Source organism: Hypanus sabinus, chromosome X2, assembly GCF_030144855.1.
Source record: "Hypanus sabinus isolate sHypSab1 chromosome X2, sHypSab1.hap1, whole genome shotgun sequence".
Lineage (NCBI taxonomy): Eukaryota > Metazoa > Chordata > Chondrichthyes > Myliobatiformes > Dasyatidae > Hypanus > Hypanus sabinus.
In genome coordinates, this window is record NC_082739.1 from 24617767 (window position 1) to 24639799 (window position 22033).

The following is a 22033-nucleotide window of genomic DNA, read 5'->3' on the forward strand; positions in this document are numbered from 1 at the left end:
ACTTCTGAAATGATTGCAATGGAAAAAAACATTAAGTGAACAGGCTATATTATAGTTATCCGAAATTTAAACATCATGAAAATGTACATAGCAGGCACCAAAGGCAAATATATAATCAACACAAAATGTAGAAATGCTGAAGTGCCACACATTGCATAGACGTTAACAAAAAAATTACAAACCTTTCTTCATCATTACAATACTGTGCAAGTCTTAGGCACATGTAAAAACAATCCTGTAAAGCGAATCACAAACAAGAGAAAATCTGCAGATGCTGGAAATCCAAACAACACACACAAAGTGCTGGAAGAACTCAGCAGGCCAGGCAGCCTCTATGGAAAAGAGTACAGTCCACATTTTAGGCAGAGGCCCTTCATCAGGACTAGAGAAAAAAATTGATGCTGCCTGGCCTGCTGAGTTCTTCCAGCATTTTGTGTGTGCTGTCTGTAAAGCGAGGATACTTTCAGAAGTAATGAAATGAAAAGTTTCCAAATACCAAAAAAGATATAAAGGGCACTAAACAATAAAAAAAACTAAATCAATATTTGGTGTGACCATGCTTTGCCTTTAAAACTGCATCAATTCTCTTAGGTATACAGTTGCGCAGTTTCAAGAGAAAATCAGCTAGTAGGTTGTTCCAAGCATCTTGGGGAATTTGCAGCAATTCTTCTGCAGACTTTGCCGTCTTGCTTGCTTCTGTCTCTCCAGGTAATCACAGGCAGCCTCGATGCTGTTGAGGATCAGGGCTCTGTGGAGGTCGTGCCATCTGAAACATATTAACAATCTAGGGTGGCTAAGACTTCTGCACAGTACTGTACATTTTCAATTCAAAGAAATTTAAAATAGCAACCTTGGTCACTATTTTATTTATATTGTATTCTGCTCACAATGCTGTGCTGACCTGTTTAACCTACTTTAAGATCAATCTAAAAGTTTCTTAAATGCCTCCAATGTATCTGTGTCTACCACCACCCCTGGAAGGATGTTCCATGCATCCACCACTTTGTTAAAAAAAAATTTCTACAGAAACACAGTTTGCAGTAAATAATGGTAAAGAGCTTTATTTATAATTTCCACACAGATTATCAACTGCAGTATTATTTTTATCAAACTTTATACAATGCTACTTGCCTCTTGTGACCATCATGAGCATGAAAATAGAATATGTGAACTTTTCCCTATTTATATACAGACACACACACACTCACGCACGAGCAGACGCACACTCACACACCCACACGGAGATAGACTGACAAACTCCACAACAGGATAAATAAAATAAACCACAGCCAGAGCTTTGCAGTGTGGTTTTCATTTTGCTATGTTTTACAATATTCTCCTGTTATGGGGCCATGCTGGTGAAAAACAAGGATACAAACAAAAAAAAAATTCCAATTTACTGGCAATCATACTATCAAAAATTCCATCCAATATCTTTTGCTCAACAGATTAACAATATTTCCAAATCATTCAGACTATACAGTATTTACAAGCAGGTGACCGCAACAGGGACACTGAAGGCTCAGCTTTACTGTCCTTGAAATAGGTAACGGCAGTGATGGGAACACGAATTTAAGATCACCAAAATGTAGAGTGTCAAAGTGCTGCACTTTCAAAGAATGCAAAAATAATATAAACACAATTAAAAGATGCACATTTTGAGTACAGGACAAAGGAACCACGTCAGCATTTAGTACTACTGATACACATATAATAATGGTTAACTTCAGCCATGCCCACATAAACGTACAGGACAGTTACTGCAGCATCACTGAATGTACCAACAATTTACTTTTGAGTTTTGAATAGTGGTCAACATTTACAGTTGATTTAACCATTCACCCACACTGGTGGAATAAAAACATAATAATAATAATAATGGAAAATAATTATAAACTATTAATAAATGTAACACAATATAGCAACTTAGTTTAACAACTATCTATTGTTGCTACCATGTTCCTACTTAGGCAATTGGCTCCTTTATGTCTACTTGAAGTGCTTTTTGATTTATTTAAGGGTAAATGTAATTTTGTTTTCCTTTAACTACTGCAGGAAACTATATCACAACTAGGAAAAGGTTTACCAATTACATTGCTTCTGCAGTGTACAGAAGTTAACCAATTAACATAATGGACAAGGTATCCTGCTGTCCATTTGCAGTAAGTTTCTGCTAGACTTGCAAGAAAGATACTGGCAGTCAAAACTAAAAAGCCTCTACACAGAGAATAATATTTGGTATTTTCAAATTTAAATAACACTAAACAGTACTGTTACAGTGCTGGTTTCCCAGATATTATGGTGTGAATCCACTGTTGTGCAAGACCCATCTCTTGTACCTGGCAGGTCTACTTAGTTTCATATTTCCACACAACAGACTCAATGAGCTGAAATGTCTCCTCCTATTCCATATCTCAGGATATTCCCATCAGACCCATCCCTCACTTATTAGCATTTTATTCATATAGCAATGAGACCTTAGTAAATTCAAGGCATTGAGTATATTTGAAATTGCATAAAAGCCCTTCAATTTTATTATCTTAAGGAAGAAATCATCAAAATATTGGGGGATGGTGAACAGTCAATTAAAGAATATTAATGTATTTGATACTTTGTGTATACAAAATCCTTCCACCAAGTAATTGTCTTCCACAAAAACTGGATTAACTATTCACTTTTAACAACAGGAGTTAAAACAATGAATTCAATGCATGGATCAGACTTATACTCAGGCAGATTCCAAATATTAATAAGTGGGTAGAGGCTCTTCCATCTACATTTCCAGCATACTTTTAAGTTTATTACAGTACAGGTTATTCTGGCTGCTACCCAGGCAGGTATTTTCAGTATTGCTGGTCAGGACAATGTATAACAAAATGCATTTATTTGAATAAGCCTAAACCATCAATGTTAACTGTGCTTTTTTTTCCCCTCAGGAATGCTACTTTCTAAATATTCTGAATACCAAGACTACAGAAGTTACTAAAAATAAAAAAAAATTAAAACACACATGCCTTAATCAATCACAGCATGCCTTCAGATTGTCAAAATATTACATGACCCTATGCACAGGTTAACAAAAGGATCAACAATTTTAATTAATACCTTTAAAAAGGTGAACACTTCACAAAACAGCAAATTTTGTAGATTGTTAAAAAAACTTAACAGCTGTAGAAATCTAAGTCTGAACATTTAAGCTTAAAACGAGTTATCTGTTAGCACAAAAAACTTGTTTTAGAAAAGTCTGCAATAAACTACTGATTGAACAACAGCCAAGGCAAACAAGCTCCCTGAATATACTCTTCACTAACGTGCCACCAACTGTGGTGTCAATGTCAACGTACATCCACAAGTTACAAGAGACTAAAAAGTAGCTAAACATATCTGAAGAAGATATGCATTCACTTTTACTTCAGATTAATAGTAAAATATGCACTGGAAAAACGTCCAGATACTTCCAGTTTTAAATCATGTCAATGCAAGAAGATCACACTTTGGTGGCAACAGCCCAGAATTAGATATTTAATGGCTCCAAAACAAACTTCTGACTGACCCCTCAAGGTTCACTGCATCATTTCTAGTCCATTTGGCCAAGAAGCTATTCTACATTAGTCTTATACTCAAAAGACATCAATTGTCTTAGTGTCTTATGCTGAATATAGTTCTGCTTTCCTGAACTGGAATAAACAGTGACAACACCAACAGGAACACAAGAGTAAAAGGGCCTTCAGAAAGCTAGGCAAATACAAATAACTCATATCTTTAAACTCTTTCTTTCCCTTGTATGTGTTACGAGGTGACTAAGGATCATCTGACTTTATCGAAGGAAACATGGCATAATTTGGGTGCATGAAAAGATATCCAGACTAGTATTTCTATTTACAATGCCAACTTTGAATTCATATTGATAAAAAGATTTTTATTGTACAAAGTTACTTTTTTGCTGAAAACAAAATCCCATAATCTGGCAAAGATTTTGAAATTTCCTACCCTGTGAACATAATTTAGTTGTAAGAGAATATTCAATTCACCTGTCATAAGATTATTTCTGTCAGAGAGCATTTAAACATCTGATATTTTTCATGACATGATGAGATCGTTATCCATCAATGCAGCATTTTAAACTTTGATTCTAAAATATGTTCCCAGATGCCAATGTGACAAGGCATCCAATATTGGCAGCTTTAAAGTATAAAGTAAAACACTGTCAGAGGATATAGTTCTCTACATATTGTTCAAAAGTTGTACCACAGCTTCTTGCAAAGTCCTTGACAGCTGTGTGAATTAAGAAATGTGTGGTTTAATGTGCTTGCAATTTACTAAAGGCCCATGGACTTGTCCAAAACCTTTGATAAACAAATAAAGTAATGTTGACCTATTTTAAATAAATGTCCAGAGTCTGGAAGAAAAGCTCCAAGAATCATTTGACCCAGGTCCAGGCACTTTCTCCAAAAGAACAGAAGTTTAACTACCAGGTTTAATTTAGCTATAAAGGATATGAGGTCCTTCCTCTGGAGAACCCCTCTTATGCAGATCTTCCCTTACCCCAAGGATTCCATTTACATCGGAACCATTTGTTTTCTGCTCTTCTATTATTTCATCATCTTTGTTCATGAGTCCGGCCAAGTGCCCAAGGGGAAATGCGCTGTCGCAGTTCTGTGTGGAGGATACCTGTGAGATGACAGGCATTTGCACTGCTGAATTGTTATCAAAACTACTGTCTCCAATGTCATAATGAGCGAGGGCTTCTTCTTGCTCCTGTTTCAGGTAGTCTGGCACTATGAAGTCACTGGAAAACAAGCAATTAGAACACTTTAGCCTATATTTCACCTGCTTCTGTCAATAGCCAAAACAATCACAAGCAAAGGTAAACCTGAAATGAGAATTGAGTTTCTTTCTCAACGGTAGTAGTGGATTATTATTTAACAGGAAAACACTGAACTATAAACGTGTAGAGGGCAAATTTTTATATTTTAGAACTCCCAGATATTTGCTTGCTAGTTGCTCAATAAAAATATTTTCTAAGTTTTGTTTGTTAGCTACCAATGATTTATTCCTTGGAAACTTTCATTCATCATAAATGTTTCATTGAAGAGGCTGAAAATCTAAAATTTGTGGAGAGTGTACTGTAGTGCAACTGTTACATTGCTGTACTAATAATACAGTGAACTCAAGTTTCAGGTACATTTTACATGCTAAACTTCATCTACTTGTGCCATGTTGTATTGACGTGGGTAATCATGGTCTTATCCATGACCATGATTGTTCTTTGCAATTTTTTCCCTCAGAAATGGTTTGCCACTGCCTTCTGGGCAGTGTCTTTATCAGCCATTATCAATACTCTTCAGAGATTGTATGCCTGGCATCACTGGTCCCATAACCAGGACTTGTGATATGCTCCAGCTGCTCATGTGACCATTCACCACCTGCTCCCTTGGCTTCACATGACCCTGATCAAACAGCTACACCTTCTCCAAGAATGACCTGCACGCCAGTGGAGGGAAAAAGCGCCTTACTTCCCTTTGGTAGAGATGCATCTTCCACCTCACATCCATAAAGCCAAAGCTATATTCTATTTGTACTTTTCTTTTAAATGTGCAATAGGGAAAAAAATAACTTGAGATTACAACATGAATTAAACAGATGCCAGAATTCTCCACATCCCATGAATTAAAAAAGCAACATAAATACAGTAACCTTAGAGCACTCCAAGAGTTAACAGAACTTTTTAAAGCAGCATGTTTAGCTCTATTCATTCCTTCCCTAACTTAAGAATTAAGCATTACCATTCACATAACACATAGCAGAAATCCAAACTGAAACCTTTTCCAAATATAAAGGATCAGAGTTGGTTCTAAACTCCTGAAGAGTAGCTCAATAATATTGAGAAGAATATGCAGTAAATCAGAAACGTGGAACAAAACGAACTCTGGGTACTATTACAATTTCTAAATGAATTTAAAACTGGTTTTACTGGAGAGAGTGTTACTTAAGCTGTCAAGTTCTACACTTTCAGGGAGCCCATTTAAACCAAAATGTAAAATGTATATTTTGCCCCACTAAAATATTCTGTAGCATACTCCTCAGATATCAAAACATAGAAAATCTACAGCACAATACAGGCCCTTCGGCCCACAAAGCTGTGCTGAACATGTCCCTACCTTAGAATGACCAACTAGGCTTACCCATAGCCCCCTATTTTTCTAAGCTCCATGTATCCATCCAGGAGTCTCTTAAGGTCCCTATCATTTCCACCACCGCTGGCAGCCCATTCCACACACTCACCACTCTCTGCGTAAAACACTTACCCCTGACATCTCCTCTGTACCTACTTCCAGGCACCTTAAAACTGCCCTCTCGTGCTAGCCATTTCAGCTCTGGGAAAAAGCCTCTGACTATCCACACAATCAATGCCTCTCATTATCTTGTACATCTCTACCAAGTCACCTCTCATCCTCCGCCACTCCAAGGAGAAAAGGCTGAGTTCACTCAACTTATTCTCATAAGGCATGCTCCCCAATCCAGACAACATCCTTGTTAATCTTCACTGCACCCTTTCGATGGCTTCCATATAACCATATAACAATCACAGCACAGAAATAGGCCATCTCGGCCTTCCTAGTCCGTGCCGAACTCTTAATCTCACCTAGTCCCACCTACCCGCACTCAGCCCATAACCCTCCACTCATTTCCTGTCCATATACCTATCCAATTTTACCTTAAGTTACACAACTGAACTGGCCTCTACTACTTCTACAGGAAGCTCATTCCACACAGCTATCACTCTCTGAGTAAAGAAATACCCCCTCGTGTTTCCCTTAAACTTCTGCCCCCTAACTCTCAGATCATGTACTCTCGTTTGAATCTCTCCTACTCTCAATGGAAACAGCCTATTCACGTCAACTCTATCTATCCCTCTCAAAATTTTAAATACCTCGATCAAATCCCCCCTCAACCTTCTACGCTCCAACGAATAGAGACCTAACTTGTTCAACCTTTCTCTGTACCTTAAGTGCTGAAACCCAGGTAACATCCTAGTAAATCATCTATGCACTCTCTCTAATTTATTGATATCTTTCCTATAATTCGGTGACCAGAACTGTACACAATATTCCAAATTTGGCCTTACCAATGCCTTGTACAATTTTAACATTACATCCCAACTTCTGTACTCAATGTTCTGATTTATAAAGGCCAGCATTCCAAAAGCCTTCTTCACCACCCTATCTACATGAGACTCCACCTGCAAGGAACTATGCACTGTTATTCCTAGATCTCTCTGTTCCACTGCATTCCTCAATGCCCTACCATTTACCCTGTATGTTCTATTTGGATTATTCCTGCCAAATGTAGAACCTCACACTTCTCAGCATTAAACTCCATCTGCCAACGTTCAGCCCATTCTTCTAACCGGCATAAATCTCCCTGCAAGCTTTGAAAACCCACCTCATTATCCACAACACCTCCTATCTTAGTATCATCGGCATACTTACTAACCCAATTTACCACCTCATCATCCAGATCATTTATGTATATTACAAACAACATTGGGCCCAAAACAGACCCCTGAGGCACCCCGCTAGTCACCGGCCTCCATCCCGATAAACAATTATCCACCACTACTCTCTGGCATCTCCCATCTAGCCACTGTTGAATCCATTTTATTACTCCAGCATTAATACCTAACGACTGAACCTTCTTAACTAACCTTCCATGTGGAACTTTATCAAAGGCCTTGCTGAAGTCCATATAGACTACATCCACTGCCTTACCCTCGTCAACATTCCTCGTAACTTCTTCAAAAAATTCAATAAGGCTCCATGTTAATAAAATTACATGTCCTTCCTGTAGTGAGGCGACCAGAACTGAGCACAGTACTCCAAGTGGGGTCTGACCAGGGTCCGATATGGCTGCAACATTAACTCTCGGCTCTTAAACTCAATCCCACGATTGATAAAGGCCAATGCACCGCATGCCTTCTTAACCACAGAGTCAACTTTGCACAGCTGCTTTGAGCATCCTATGGACTCAGACCCCAAGATCCAAGAGTCTTACCATTAATACTATATTCTGCCATCAGATTTGACCTATCAAAATGAACCACTTCACACTTATCTAGGTTGAACTCCATCTTCCACTTCTCAGCCCAGCTTTGCATCCTATCAATGTCCCACTGTAACCTCTGACAGCCCTCCACACTATTAACAACCCCAACCTTTGTGCCATCAGCAAATTTACTAGCCCATCCCTCCACTTCCTCATCCAAGTCATTCATAAAAATCACAAAGAGTAGAGGTCCCAGAATAGATCCCTGAGGCACCCCACTGGTGACCGACCTACAACCACCCTTAGCCTTCTGTGGGCAAGCCAGTCTGGATCCACAAAGTAGTGTCCCCTTGGATCCCATGCCTCCTTACTTTCTCAGTAAGCCTTACATGGGGCACCTTATCAAATGCCTTGCTAAAATCCATATACAGTACATCTATGGCTCTACCCTCATCAATATGTTTAGTCACATCCTTAAAAAATTCAATCAGACTCGTAAGGCACGAACTGCCTTTGACAAAGCCACGCTGACTATTCTTAATCATATTATGCCTCTCAAAATGTTCATAAATACTGCCTGTCAGGATCTTCTCCATCAACTTAACAACCACTGAAGTAAGACTCACTGGTCTATAATTTCCTGGGCTATTCCTACTCCCTTTCTTGAATAAGGGAGCAATATCCACAACCCTCCAATCCTCCGGAACCTCGCCCATCCCCATTGATGATGCAAAGATCATCGCCAGAGGCTCAGCAATCTCCTCCCCCACTTCCCACAGTAGCCTGGGGTACGTCCCATCTGGTCCCAGTGACTTACCTAACTTGATGCTTTCCAAAAGCTCCGGCACATCCTCTTCCTTAATATCTACATGCTCAAGCTTTTCAGTCCACTGCAAGTCATCACTACAATTGCCAAGATCCTTTTCAGTAGTGAATACTGAAGCAAAGTATTCATTAAGTCCCTTTGCCATCTCCTCTGGTTCCATACACACTTTTCCACTGTCACACTTGATTGGTCCTGTTCTCTTAAATCTTATCCTCTGGCTCTTCACATACCTGTACAATACCTTGGAGTTTTCCTTAATCTTGTCCACCAAGGCCTCCTCATGTCCCCTTCTGACTCTTCTAATTTCATTCTTAAACTCTTTCCTGCTAGCCTTATAATCTTCTAGATCTCTATCATTAGCTAACTTTTTGAACCTTTTGTAAGCTCTTCTTTTCTTCTTGACTAGATTTACAACAGCCGTGTACACCATGGTTCCTGTGCCCTACCATCATTGGAATGTATCTGTGCAGAAACCCATGCAAATATCCCCTGAACACTTGCCACATTTCTTCCATACGCTTCCCTGAGAACATCTGTTTCCAATTTATGCTTCCAGTTCCTGTCTGATAGCCTCATATTTCCCCTTACTTCAATTAAACATTTCCCTAACTTGTCTGTTCCTATCCCTCTCTAATGCTTATACCAAGATTACAAAAACAAATTCACACCTAAGATAGTGAGGACAGATAAGAATTGCAACAGAAGATGGCTTCTACAGAACTGTCTACACTATGTAAACACAAGAGATTCTGCAGCTGCTGGAAATACACAAACACAAAATGCTGGAGGAACACAGTAGGTCAAGCAGCATCCATGACAAGGAATACAGCCAATGTTTCAGGCTGAGACCCTTCATCAGTCTTGCAATATTATGCAAAAAGGGCAGTAACATCATGAAGGATCCTACCCACACTGCTCGTGGACTATTTATCCCACTGCCAGCACAAAAAATGCTACGCAGCATCCACACCAGGACCACTAGACTCAAAAACAGTTACTTTCCCCAAGCTGTCATCTCCACCCATTAACTCATCCCACCACCACTACATATTAACTACCTAGCGTCACTTTATGTACATATGTACAGACAATGTATATAAGTCAATTGTACATTTTGTTTTAATGGATTGCTTTTATTTTTTTATTTATTGTTTTTTTTTTGTATTTTTTTTAAATTAGATTCTTTAAGCTTAGTGTTTTCCTGTATGCTGCATCAGATGCAGAGTAACAATCATTTTATTCTCCTTTAATTCAAATACTGAAAAATGACTGAAGAATCTAGAAGCAAGTCAGAAGTGGTTTCCTGGACTAATAGCTGGAATGTGCAAGTTTGTTTTCAGAAACAAGCTAGGCTGTTTCAGCTGGAGTTTGGAAGACAATTGATACACACAAGATTAGGAGGCCTCTTGAAGAAAGGATGTTTTGTCCTGTAGGAGAATCTAAAACTAGGGGTCACAATTTAATAAGTGAGTCCCCAGTTAAAATAAGACATGAGGCACCGTGGTAACATACTGGTTAGTACACGCTATTACAACTCGGGCACTGGAGTTCGGAGTTCAATTCTAGTGCCCTCTGTAAGAAGTTTGTACGTCCTTCCCATGAACCTCATGGGTTTCCTCCAGGTACTCCAGTTTCCTCCCACAGTCCAAAGATGTACTAGTTAGTAGGTAACTCGTCACTGCAAATTGTCCTGTGATTAGACTAGTGTTAAATAGACAGGTTGCTGGGCAGTACAGCCCATTTGGTCAGGTGGGCCTGTTCTGTGCTGTATTTCTAAAATAAAATAAAATTTAAATATTTTCTTCGGAGGACAACAGTTTTTTGATACTGTCTTCCTCAAAAGGCAGAGCGCAGATAGGCCTTGAATCATTTTTTAAAAACGATATGGATAGATACTTGGTTAGGCAGGAAAAGCAAAGTTACCAGGGGCCAGAATGCAGAGCTAAGACTGAAATCAGATCAGCCATAATCTCTAGGGACCGAGTGGTCTAACTTGGGCACTTGTACAACCTGAACAAAACAATTCATTTTATCATTGTTTTTCTCTTTCATATTTGCACAATTTGTTGTCTTTTGCACATTGGTTGTTTGTCCGTCCTGTTAGGTATGGTCTTTCATTGATTGATTCTATTTAGTTTCTTGGAGTTACTGTGTATGCCCACAAGAAAACAAATCTCGGTGATGTACAGTGGTGCTAGAAAGTTTGTCACCCTGATAGAATTTTCTCTATTTCTGCATAAATATGGCCTAAAACATGATCAGAATTTCACAGGTCCTAAAACTAGATAAAGAGAATCCAATTAAATATATAACACAAAAACATTATACTTGTTAATTTATTGAGAAAAATGATCCAATATAACATGAATTCATTGGAAAAAGCATGTGAACCTCTGGGGTAATGCCTTCTACAAAAGCTATTTGGAGTCAGGTGTTCCAATCAATGAGATGAGATTGGAAATGTGGGTTGTAGAGGTGCCCTGCCCTTTAAAAAAAAGACTCACAATGTCAGGTTACTGACAGAGCCTGGTCTTCTCAAGAAAGATCTGTTTATGTGCATCATGTCTTGATCAAGACAACTTTCAGAGGACCTTAGAAGAATTGTAGAGATGCATGAAGCTGGAAAAGGTTACAAAAACATTTCTAAAGACCCCAGTGTTCATCAGACACAATAGAAAATGATAAGAGAAATTGTCTACAAATGAGGAAACTCAGTACTGTTACTACTCTCCCTAGGAGTGGGCGTCCTGCAAAGATCACACCAAGAGCACAACATGCAATGCTGAAGGAGGTGAAAAAGAATCCAAGGGTAACCGCAAAAGACCTGCAGAAATCTCCAGAACTTGCTAAAGTCTCTGTTCATATGTCCACTGTAAGAAAAACAATGAGGAAGAATGATGTTCGTGGTAGGACACCACGGAGCTCTCCAAAAAAACATGGCTGCATGTCACGAGGAAATCTGCAGATGCTGGAAATTCAAACAACACACACAAAATGCTGGTGGAAATGCAAAATTTCGCATTTCCCCCTCCCCCCCCCCCCCCCCCACTACTTTCAAATCTCTTAGTATCTCTCCTTTCAGTCAGTCCTGACGAAAGGTTTCGGCCCGAAACGTCAACAGTGCTTCTCCCTATAGATGCTGCCTGGCCTGCTGTGTTCCACCAGCATTTTGTGTATGATGGCTGCATGTCTTAAGGTTGCAAAAGGCCACCTGGATGTTTTACAATGTCAATGGGACAATGTTCCATTGACAGATGAGACAGAAGATGAACTTTTTGTCAGAAATGCACTTATGCTTGGAGGAAAAAGGGCATTGCACACCAACACCAAAACCTCATCCCAACTGAGAAGCACGGTGGAAGGAGCATCATGCTTTGCTACCTCAGGGCCTGGACAGCTTGCAATCGTTGAGGGAACAATGAATTCAAAATTATATCGAGACATTTTACAGCAGAATGTCAGGACAGCAGTCAGTCACCTGAAGCTTAGCAGAAGTTGGGTAACACAACAAGAAAAATGATTCAAAAGACAAGAATAAATCAGCAATAGAATGGGTTAAAAAGAATAAAATTTGTGTTTTGGAATGAAGTCCTGACCTTAATCCAATAGAAATGTTGTGGAAGGACCTGAAGCAAGCAGTACATGCAAGGAAGCCCACCAACATTCCAGAGTTGAAGCAGTTTTGTAAGGAAGAATGGCCTAAAATTCCTCCAAGCCAATGTGCAGGACAGAATGAACAGTTAACAGAAATGCTCAGTTGAAGTTATTGCTGTACAAGGGGGTCATACCAGTTACTGAAAGCAAAAGTTCACATACTTTTTCCAACAAATATATGTAATTGGATAATTTCTCTCAATAAATAAATGGACAAGTATAATTTTTTTTGTGTTATTTATTTAATTGGGTTTTCTTTTTCTAGTTTTAGGACCAGTGTGAAGATTTAATCACATTTTAGGTCATACTTACGCAGAAACAGAGAAAATTCTACAAGATTCACAAATTTTCTAGTACCACTGTATATGGAGACATACATGTACTTTGATATAAATTTACTTTGAACTTTGATTAAGTTTGAAATCTTTGCATTTTGAATGATTTTCTTATATAACGGACTAGGTTCCCATCCAAAGCATTTCCTTCTCACATCTAATTTCACCCCCTTTTTTCATTCATCTCTTTCTTCTCATCCATCCTGCTTGATTATAAAATGTCCTCTCCTCCAAAACTATAATGCCATTTTTGGCATTCTTTCACTTATGGCCTCCTACATATCTCCATTTTAATTGCACCATTGTGCCGATACCTATAGCTAGCAAGAATTCTAAATTTGTGTGTTCTTACCCAGTGGCGTCATTTATAAACGAATTACAGTTGTTTCTGAAACAAAGTACTTCAAATAGAGGTATTAACAGCTTTCAGACTTTAAAAAAGCATTAACATTTTGAAGATAACAAAAATTGTCCCATCTACAACATCAAACTTGGGCCAGCTCCCTTGCAGATCTACCTAGTTAATTCCAATTCCAATCTTTCCGCTTTCACTCACTACTTTTATTATTCATCTTCAAGTATCTATCCATTTCACATTTAAAGGATTGCACTGAATCTTCAGTATGTTCCTAATCACATTTTTATATAGAAATGTTGCTTTCATTTCATTTTTCAATCTGTTTATTGATTTTCAAATAAAGAATATACAAATCAGAGGAGTTTAGCAAACAGATAATATAAAAGACATATAAACAGCAATAATAAAAACAGAAAGTATATAATGTCAAAATCAAATAGGTAAAATATTACGCTGTTATATATACAATGGTCAAAAAAAAACTACAACTCCTCATAGCAATCATAAAAAAATTTGGAAATTTTATTTGATAAAGGAAAATAAACCCCACTAACTGACTAAGACGAAAGAAAAAAGAAAGATTGGGCAGTCCAATTGAGGATAAAATTTAAAAAAAGAGGGAAAAAAAACATCCTTCCAGTCATCTCCGAACCTTCACGGATAAGGATTTTCCGAAAAGAGTGAAGAAAAATAAATAAGTAAAAAATAAATTAAATCATGGGAAAATATTGAATAAAGGGTCGCCAGACTTGTTCAAAATTAAAGGATGGATCAAATGTCCGGCTTCTAATTTTCTTCAAGCTTAGACATGACATAATGGAGGAGAGCCAATAAAAAAACAGTAGGTTGATTAGATTCTTTCCAATGTAGCAAAATAGATCTCCTAGCCAGTAAAGTTGAAAAGGCTATCATATGTTGAGCGGAAGCAGACACTTTGCTTGCTTCCTCTGGAATAAACCCAAAAATTGCTGGAAGTGAATTCTCCATTTTGTAGCATATGGAGTAAGTCGCATTCCTAGCGGCTCTCTCTTTTAATATATTTTATATCCCACTGACAGATCCTTTTTAGCTTTGATGATTTATTACTTCTACTGAAGGATTTATGACTTAATTACAATGGCCGAGAAAAGTCGTTCTGGTATTGAATTGGGAAGCGGCAAGACTTTCCCTGAAACGGAGCAAACAGAACAAACGAAGAAAATGGAGGAATCTGTTACATTTGCAGGAATATTTTCTTCAATACAAGACAAGAAATCGGAATTTGGATCGCTTAATATTAAAATTGATAAGCTGGCCAGTTCGAATGGGAAGCTTGAAAAAGCTATTTCTACGATTCTTTGAAGACTCTTTGAAAAACTTGGACTCTCAACTTCAAACACTTCAGCAACTTACAACCCAAATTGAGAATGAGCATGATCTATTGAAGCAAACTATTAAAGATCAAGGAATGAAGATATCTTCAATGGAAAAGAAAATCAATGAAATTACCTTGGAACTATCTGAAACGAAGAAAAGAATGGTTGATTTAGATAGTAGAGGAATCTGCGTATTCTGGGACTGTCTGAAAATACTGAAGCTGGCGATCTGTTAAAATTCTTTTCAGATATGTTGAACTCACTTTTCAATGAGACCCTCGAAACTAACCCCTTAATTGACAGAGCTCACAGAATTCCATTTTCTCGGCATTCATCGGAATTACGTCCTCAACCAGTTGTACTTTCTTTGCATTATTATACGACTAAAGAAGCTATTCTTCGAGAAGCCAGAAAGAAGAGGAAATTAATCTTTAATTCAACACAGATTCGTATTGTCGAAGACTATCCTCCTGAAATCTTTGCCGAAAGAAAGAAATATCGAGAAGTTATGAGTGAAATGTATAAATTAGATTTAAACTCCTCCCTTCGCTTTCCAGCAAAGCTAATAATTTTTCCTGAAAAATCTCAGTCACTGAGAATCTACTCTCCTCAGGAGGGATGGAAGTATATTAAAAATCTTAAAGTTAAGCCTACTGAATAAAATATTAAAGTTATTCCGATTACTCAATAGACAATTTTGGTATTTGCTGTATGAGTTATTTATGGATCTTCTGAGTTAAGTACATTCTATACTTTTTCATTCTTCGGTATGGGATGTGGTTGATTTAATTTTTTTTTCCTTATTAATAATTAGTACATATATAACTGTTTTGTAGGGAACCTTTATAGAATTGTACTTTAATAGTCCGTGTAGGACCTGTTGCGTATTAATCTTTTCTTTATTTGTTTCAATACTTATAGTTTTAGGTCTGTTTTATATATATATAGATATTGATATTGTTTGTAATACTACTTGCCTCGGATTTATTCTCTTTTTTTTTGAATATGTGTTTAAGCTACTTTAGCTGATTCTAAGATAGTTGTCGTTGATTATGTTTTTATTAATGTTAGACGTAACATTCTAGTAGTTGAATTCTGCTTGTGTCTTTTACTATGGCTATTTTCCGTGGGATCATTGCTTTATTTTAATATACGGAACTGCAAGATGGAGAACAGGGTTAAGGGTTATTAAGCAGCAAACACGAGGAAACCTGCAGATGCTGGAAATTCAAACAACACACACAAAATGCTCCTTATAGATGCTGCCTGGCCTGCTGTGTTCCACCAGCATGTTGTGTGTGTTGTTTTAAGGGTTATTATTCAGCCTATCGGTTCCTTAGTTCTTATCTTTTGGGAGGCGGGAGGGGTCTATTACAGTAGGTTTTTTTCTTGATTGGGCAGTTCTTTTGATGGATTTCTCTTTCGTAAATGCGTCACTCCTTCTGGTTGTACCCGCGCCTTTAGGTTTAATCTCTACTTGCATAACATTTCTTTTATTATAATATTAAATTCAATTTTAAACATGGATGTTAATAAAATCAATATATCTTGGAATTGGAATGGTCTCAATCACCCCATTAAGCGGAAAAAGATTTTTAAGAAATTAAAAACACTTAATCCAGATATTATTTTTGCGCAAGAAAATCATATATGAAAACAGGATGAGGACAGGTTTTTCCGCTTCTGGAAAGGGCCTCTATTTCACTCGCTGTCGGATAGTAAAATAAGAGGCGTTTCTATATTTCTTAGCCTCAAAATCCCTTTTGTACACTTTAATACTACTACTGATTCGATTGGAAGATATTTAATTGTTACTGGTTTATTATGCGAGCAAAAGGTAGCTCTGGTGTGTGTATATGCACCTAATGTAGATAATTCCCATTTTTTTTTAAGAAACTTTTTTCTGAGTTACCAAATCTCAATGAATACAAGCTGATCATGGGTGGTGACTTTAATTGTTGTTTAAATCCGGTGATTGATAGGTCATTAACCAATCCGTCGCTTCCTAATAAAGTGGCGGCTTGTATTAACTCTTTTTTATTAGAATATGGCCTCGTTGATATTTGGAGATATAAAAACCCCAATGATAAAGATTTCTCTTTTTTCTCACACGTTCATCACAAGTATTCTCGAATTGATTACATTTTTTTTAGATACACGTCTGTTAAACTCAGTTGTTGAATGTGCGTATGACATCATAGTGCTCTCAGATCACGCGCCTTTAAAATTAACCCTCAAGCTTTCGGATAGATTTTTGAAAATGTCACAGTGGAGACTGAATCCCGTATTGTTACAGGATCCAGCTTTTGTAAATTTTATTAAGGAGCAAATTTCTATATTTTTTGAATTTAAGACAACTGAAGGAATGTCAAATCTGGTTATATGGGACACGTTGAAATCTTTTCTTAGAGGACAGATAATCTCATTCAGCAGCTTTGAGAAAGAAAACTAAAGCGGAATTGTCAGTGCTTATCAATAAAATTAAACAGATAGATCAAGCATATTCAGTTAAACCTACTGAAGACCTATATAAAGAAAGGGTCGAACTTCAATCACAGTATGATTTGCTTCTGACCTTTCCCATTGAACAGCAAATTTTTAAGTCTAAAAGTTTATTATACATACATGGGGAAAAATCTGCTAAGCTTTTAGCTGGTCAGTTAAAGGCTAGGATGGTCAGAAGACAGATTTTAAAAATTCATCGACCAGATAGAACAGAAACAGAAATCCTTATGAAATTAATATTTATGGACCTATTCTAATCTTTATAAATCTGAATTCTCTGATAGCACTATTATTATGAATAGATTTTTGCAAAGGTTAAACATACCTCAAATTTCGATTCAAGATGTTGATATGTTAGATGCACCTATTAAACAAGAGGAGATAGCCAAGGCTATATCCTCTATGCAATTAGGTAAAGCTCCGAGACCTGATGGTTATATGGTAGAATTTTACAAGACTTTTCATGAAATGCTTATACCACATCTTCATCAAACGTTTACTGATTCTACATCCTCTGGGAACCTTCCTAAAACTTTTTATGAGGCACTAATTTCATTGATTTCAAAAAAATGAAAAGACCCACTGGAATGTGTAATCCTACAGACCCATTTCTTTATTGAATGTAGATTTTAAAATCTTCTCTAAGATTCTAGCAAATAGGCTTGAGAATATCTTGCCTAATGTTATCTCAAATGATCAAACGATAAATGATTTATCATGCCCCGGTAGCTGCGGTTATAACTAACAATCAAAATTCTCCTTATTTTAGATTATATAGAAGTACCCGGCAGGGCTGTCCCCTTAGTCCTTTATTATTTAATTTGGCTTTAGAACCACTTGCTATTGCTCTTAGGGATTCTAATTCTGTGCAGGGTATTAAGAGAGGGGATAAATTACATAAGGTTTCGTTATACGCAGGTGATTTATTAGTTTACATTTCAAATCCTAGGAAATCTATTCCTTTTATGTTATATTTATGGAATTTGGTATTTTTCTGGATATAAACTTAATTTAAATAAAAGTGAATTATTTCCTATTAATAATTATTCTGATTATTATGATCAAATACCTTTTAATATTGCCAAAAACCATTTCACTTACCTTGGTATCAAAACTACTAAAAATTTTAAAGACCTATTTAGGTATAATTTCTCCCCTTTAGTTAAATATACTCAACAGGCACTTTCTAAATGATCACCTATGTCGATGTCATTGATAGGTCGAATAAATGCTATAAAAATGGTTATACTACTGAAATTTTTATATATGTATTTCAAGCAGTTCCCTCTTTTGTTCCAAAAACATTTTTTGATAAAATAGATTCTCTGATTTTGTCTTATGTTTGGAATAATGAAAGCTCTAGAGTGAATAAACTTTTATTGCAAAAACCAAAAGTAAGATGGAGGACTGGTTCTACCAAACTTTAGATTTTATTATTGGGCAATTATTATTCATTATATTACTTTTTGGACTTATGATATAGATGAACAAGATCACCCTTCATGGTTACAGTTGGAGGAAAATTTAGTAATGGGGTTTTCGTTAGCTTCTTTATTAGGAGCTCCCCTTCTGTTTTCACTCTCCAGAATAGGTAGACAAGCTCTCAACCCTATTGTTAAACATACTTTAAAAATTTGGTTTCCGTTTCGTAGATTTTTTGAATTAAATTATTTTCTACTTTTGAGTAATATTTATTCTAATTTCTTTTTTAAACCATCAAATTTGGATAAGGCTTTTTAACATGGAAAATTAAGGGAATAAAAACTTTTTTAGATTTGTTTTTACAGGACTGTTTAATGTCCTTTTCACAGTTAATGGATAAATATGATATCTCTAATACACATTTTTTCAGATATTTACAGGTTAGGAATTTTTTACATGATTTTTTACCGAATTACCCCTTGGCCTGCTCTTTAAATTTGGCTTATGCTATTTTTCAGCTTAAACCTTTTCAAAAACGATTAATAGCTATCATTTATAAACAGTTAATGAATGCTCGCATGTCACCTAATGATAGGGTTCAAGGCATCTGGGGAGTAGAACTTCAACACTCATTTTCAGACAATCAATGAAGTAAAACATCTATCTGTACATGCCATATCTTAATTCAGTTTAAGATAGTACACAGGTCTTATATGTCCAAAGATAAATTGGTGCATATTTTTCCTAATATAAGCCATATTTGTGACAGATGTAAAGCAGAAATGTTGCTTTCACAGAATCCTTCATTAACTTACATCCATTTATGTCCAAGTGAAGTCCATCAAAATCTTGTTATGTGTACCCACTAACATTTAACTTGTACACATTGAGATCATTCAGAAATATTAACAACAAAATATTCCAACTAAGAATTTTAAATTTAAAAAAATACATCTTATTCAATATTTCTTCCCACCAAAAAATTGACAACCGATTGGAAACTAGAGAAAAATATAAAAGCCCTATCTCAATGTAAGCTATCCTAGTTAAAGTATTAACTTTTTTAATTTAGTAATAATTTGCTGTTTGTAACTACGGAGTGACTGGGAATGTGTGTTTATTGTACAGTGGATTCCAATTAATTGAGCCATTGCTTAATCAGGGCAGCCGCTTATTTGGAACAGGAAACAGTTGCCAAAGTTTCTAACTCGTGCCAGTCGTGTACTTGTGTGACTGTTAAGACACTACACAGTGCTTAGAATGAACAGTTTTTAAATAGCATTACTTGCGTGTGTTTGTCTTCAAAAAAGTGATTTTTGTTGATAGTTGGCAAAAAAACAAGCAGTTAGACACTGAGGATTCAAGCTTGGAGATGCCAGAAAAAAACTGCCAAAAAGTGAAAATGAAATGATTGCACTATTTTACGCTGATTTTATTCATTGATGGTGAGGATGTGGATGTGGTGAGGACCTATAAGTACCTGGGGGTGCACCTGGATGACAGAATTGAGTACAGCACCAAAGGCTGAGTACAAGAAGGGCCAAAGTCACCTCTACTACCTGAAACAATTGAGGTCCTTTGGAGCATGCAGGCCTCTCCTTCACATGTTCTACCAATCCGTTGTCGCCAATATTATCGTCTTTGCGATGGTGTGCTGGGGCAATAGCTCCATTAATAGGAGTCAAACTGAGCACACTGGAAGCTGTTGTAGAACAAAGGACCCCACACAAAATGTGGCAATTCTGGAAAATGTTTCTCACTTTCTGCACACCATCTTGGCTGAACAGAGGACCACTTTTAGTAATAGACTAAGACAATTGTGCTGCTCCAAAGAGCGCTATATGAGGTCATCCTTACCCTCAGCTATTAGGCTCTATAATGAGTCAACCTATAGCGAAGGAAGTGATGACCTCCTCCTGTTAGACTGCTTGAAGTAACTTATTTTTTATTCTTTATTACTTCTCTCCTAATATTTGTATATATCTGTGCACTTGAAAAGCTACTGTGACATTGCAATTTCCTTTGGGATCAAAATATCTATTTACAGTCAATCAAAAGAACATGGCAGCATACACTGGATGAATTCTTCTGTTGATAGCTATTAGGAATTAATACAGTTTTATAGTACTGTAGTAGATTTGGCAGTGTTCTAATTTGATCGGTATTTCATTTAAATACATAATTTGTTACTCTGTTAAATGGAAGATGTTTTCTTTTCTTAAAAAAACCTTTTTAACTATTTCTATGAAACTTTGGCTAATTAGGACAGCCATTTAATTGAGCCAAGACGTACTGGTCCCGATGTGTCCCACTTAACCCTCCATCATACTACAAGACCATTAAGACATAGGAGCAGAATTAGGCCATTCAGCCCATCAAGTCCACTACACTATTCCATCATGGCTGATCCCAGATCCCACTCAACCCCATATACCTACCTTCTCGCCATATTCTTTGATGCTCTGACCGATCAGGAAACTTTCAACTTCCACCCACAGACTTGGCCTCCACCGCAGTCTGTGGCAGAGCATTACACAGATTCACTGTTCTCTGGCTAATTCTTACCTCTGTTCTAAAAGGTTGCCTCTCAATTTTGAGGCTGTGCCCTTTAGTTATGGCTACCCCCACCAAAGGAAACATCCTCTCCACATCCACCTTATCTAGTCCTTTCAACATTCGGTAGCTTTCAATGAGATTCCACCCCGCCCCCCAAATTCTTCTAAGTTCCAACGAAATGCCAAATGCTCCTAATATGTTAACCTCTTGATTCCTGGAATCATCCTTGTGAAACTCGCCTGAACCCTCTCCAATGACAACACACCCTTTCTGAGATATGGGGCCAAAAATGTTGACAATACTAAAGTGTGGCCTGACTAATGGTTTATAAAGCCTCAGCATTATCTCCTTGCTGTTGTATTCTATTCCCTTTGAAATAAATGCCAACATTGCACTTAACTTCTTTACCAGATTCAACCTGTAAATTATCCTTCTGGAAGTCTTCGACAAGGACTCCCAAGTACCGCTATACTTCTGATGTTTGAACCTTCTCCCCATTTAGATAATAGTCTGCACTATCGTTCCTTTTTATCAAACTGCATTATTATACAGTTCCCAATACTGTTCCATCTGCCAGCTTTTCTCCCCCCATTCTTCCAATTTGTCTACGTCCTGCTGCATTGCTTCCTCAGCACTACCCATCACTCCACCTATCTTCGTATCATTCGCAAACTTTGCCACAAAGCCATTAATTCCATTAACCATTATTTTGTGTGTGTTGCTCAGATTTCCACTATCAGCAGATTTTCCCTTCTTTGTAATTCCATTATCCAAATCACTGACAATGTGAAAAGTAGCAGTCCCAATACTGACCCCTGAGAAATACAACTAGTCACTGGCAGTCAAACAGAAAAGGCCCCCTTTATTCCTACTCACTGCCTCCTGGCTGTCAGCCTTCCCTCTTTTCATGCCAGTATCTTTCCTGTAATGCCATAGGATGTTATCTTGTGCCTTGTTTGTGGCACCTCATCAAACA

At 37.1% G+C, this 22033-nt stretch overlaps 1 protein-coding gene across 4 annotated transcripts in view; it reads right to left on the bottom strand.

Annotated features, from left to right (window-relative positions):
* Positions 1 to 393: 393 nt before the first annotated feature.
* The window catches only part of LOC132385205 (zinc finger and BTB domain-containing protein 44-like), a 41995-nt gene continuing 20355 nt past the window's right edge, over positions 394 to 22033 (bottom strand). For 2 of the 4 annotated variants that reach the window (XM_059957120.1, XM_059957117.1), the window contains 2 exons: positions 4546 to 4789; positions 394 to 784 (listed from right to left, as the gene is read on the bottom strand). In XM_059957120.1, the coding sequence (XP_059813103.1) occupies positions 713 to 784; positions 4546 to 4789 (316 nt within the window). In that variant the 3' untranslated portion in view covers positions 394 to 712. Of the gene's footprint in view, positions 785 to 825; positions 4790 to 22033 lie in introns of those variants that run through there. The other 2 variants (XM_059957119.1, XM_059957118.1) reach the window with 2 other exon arrangements.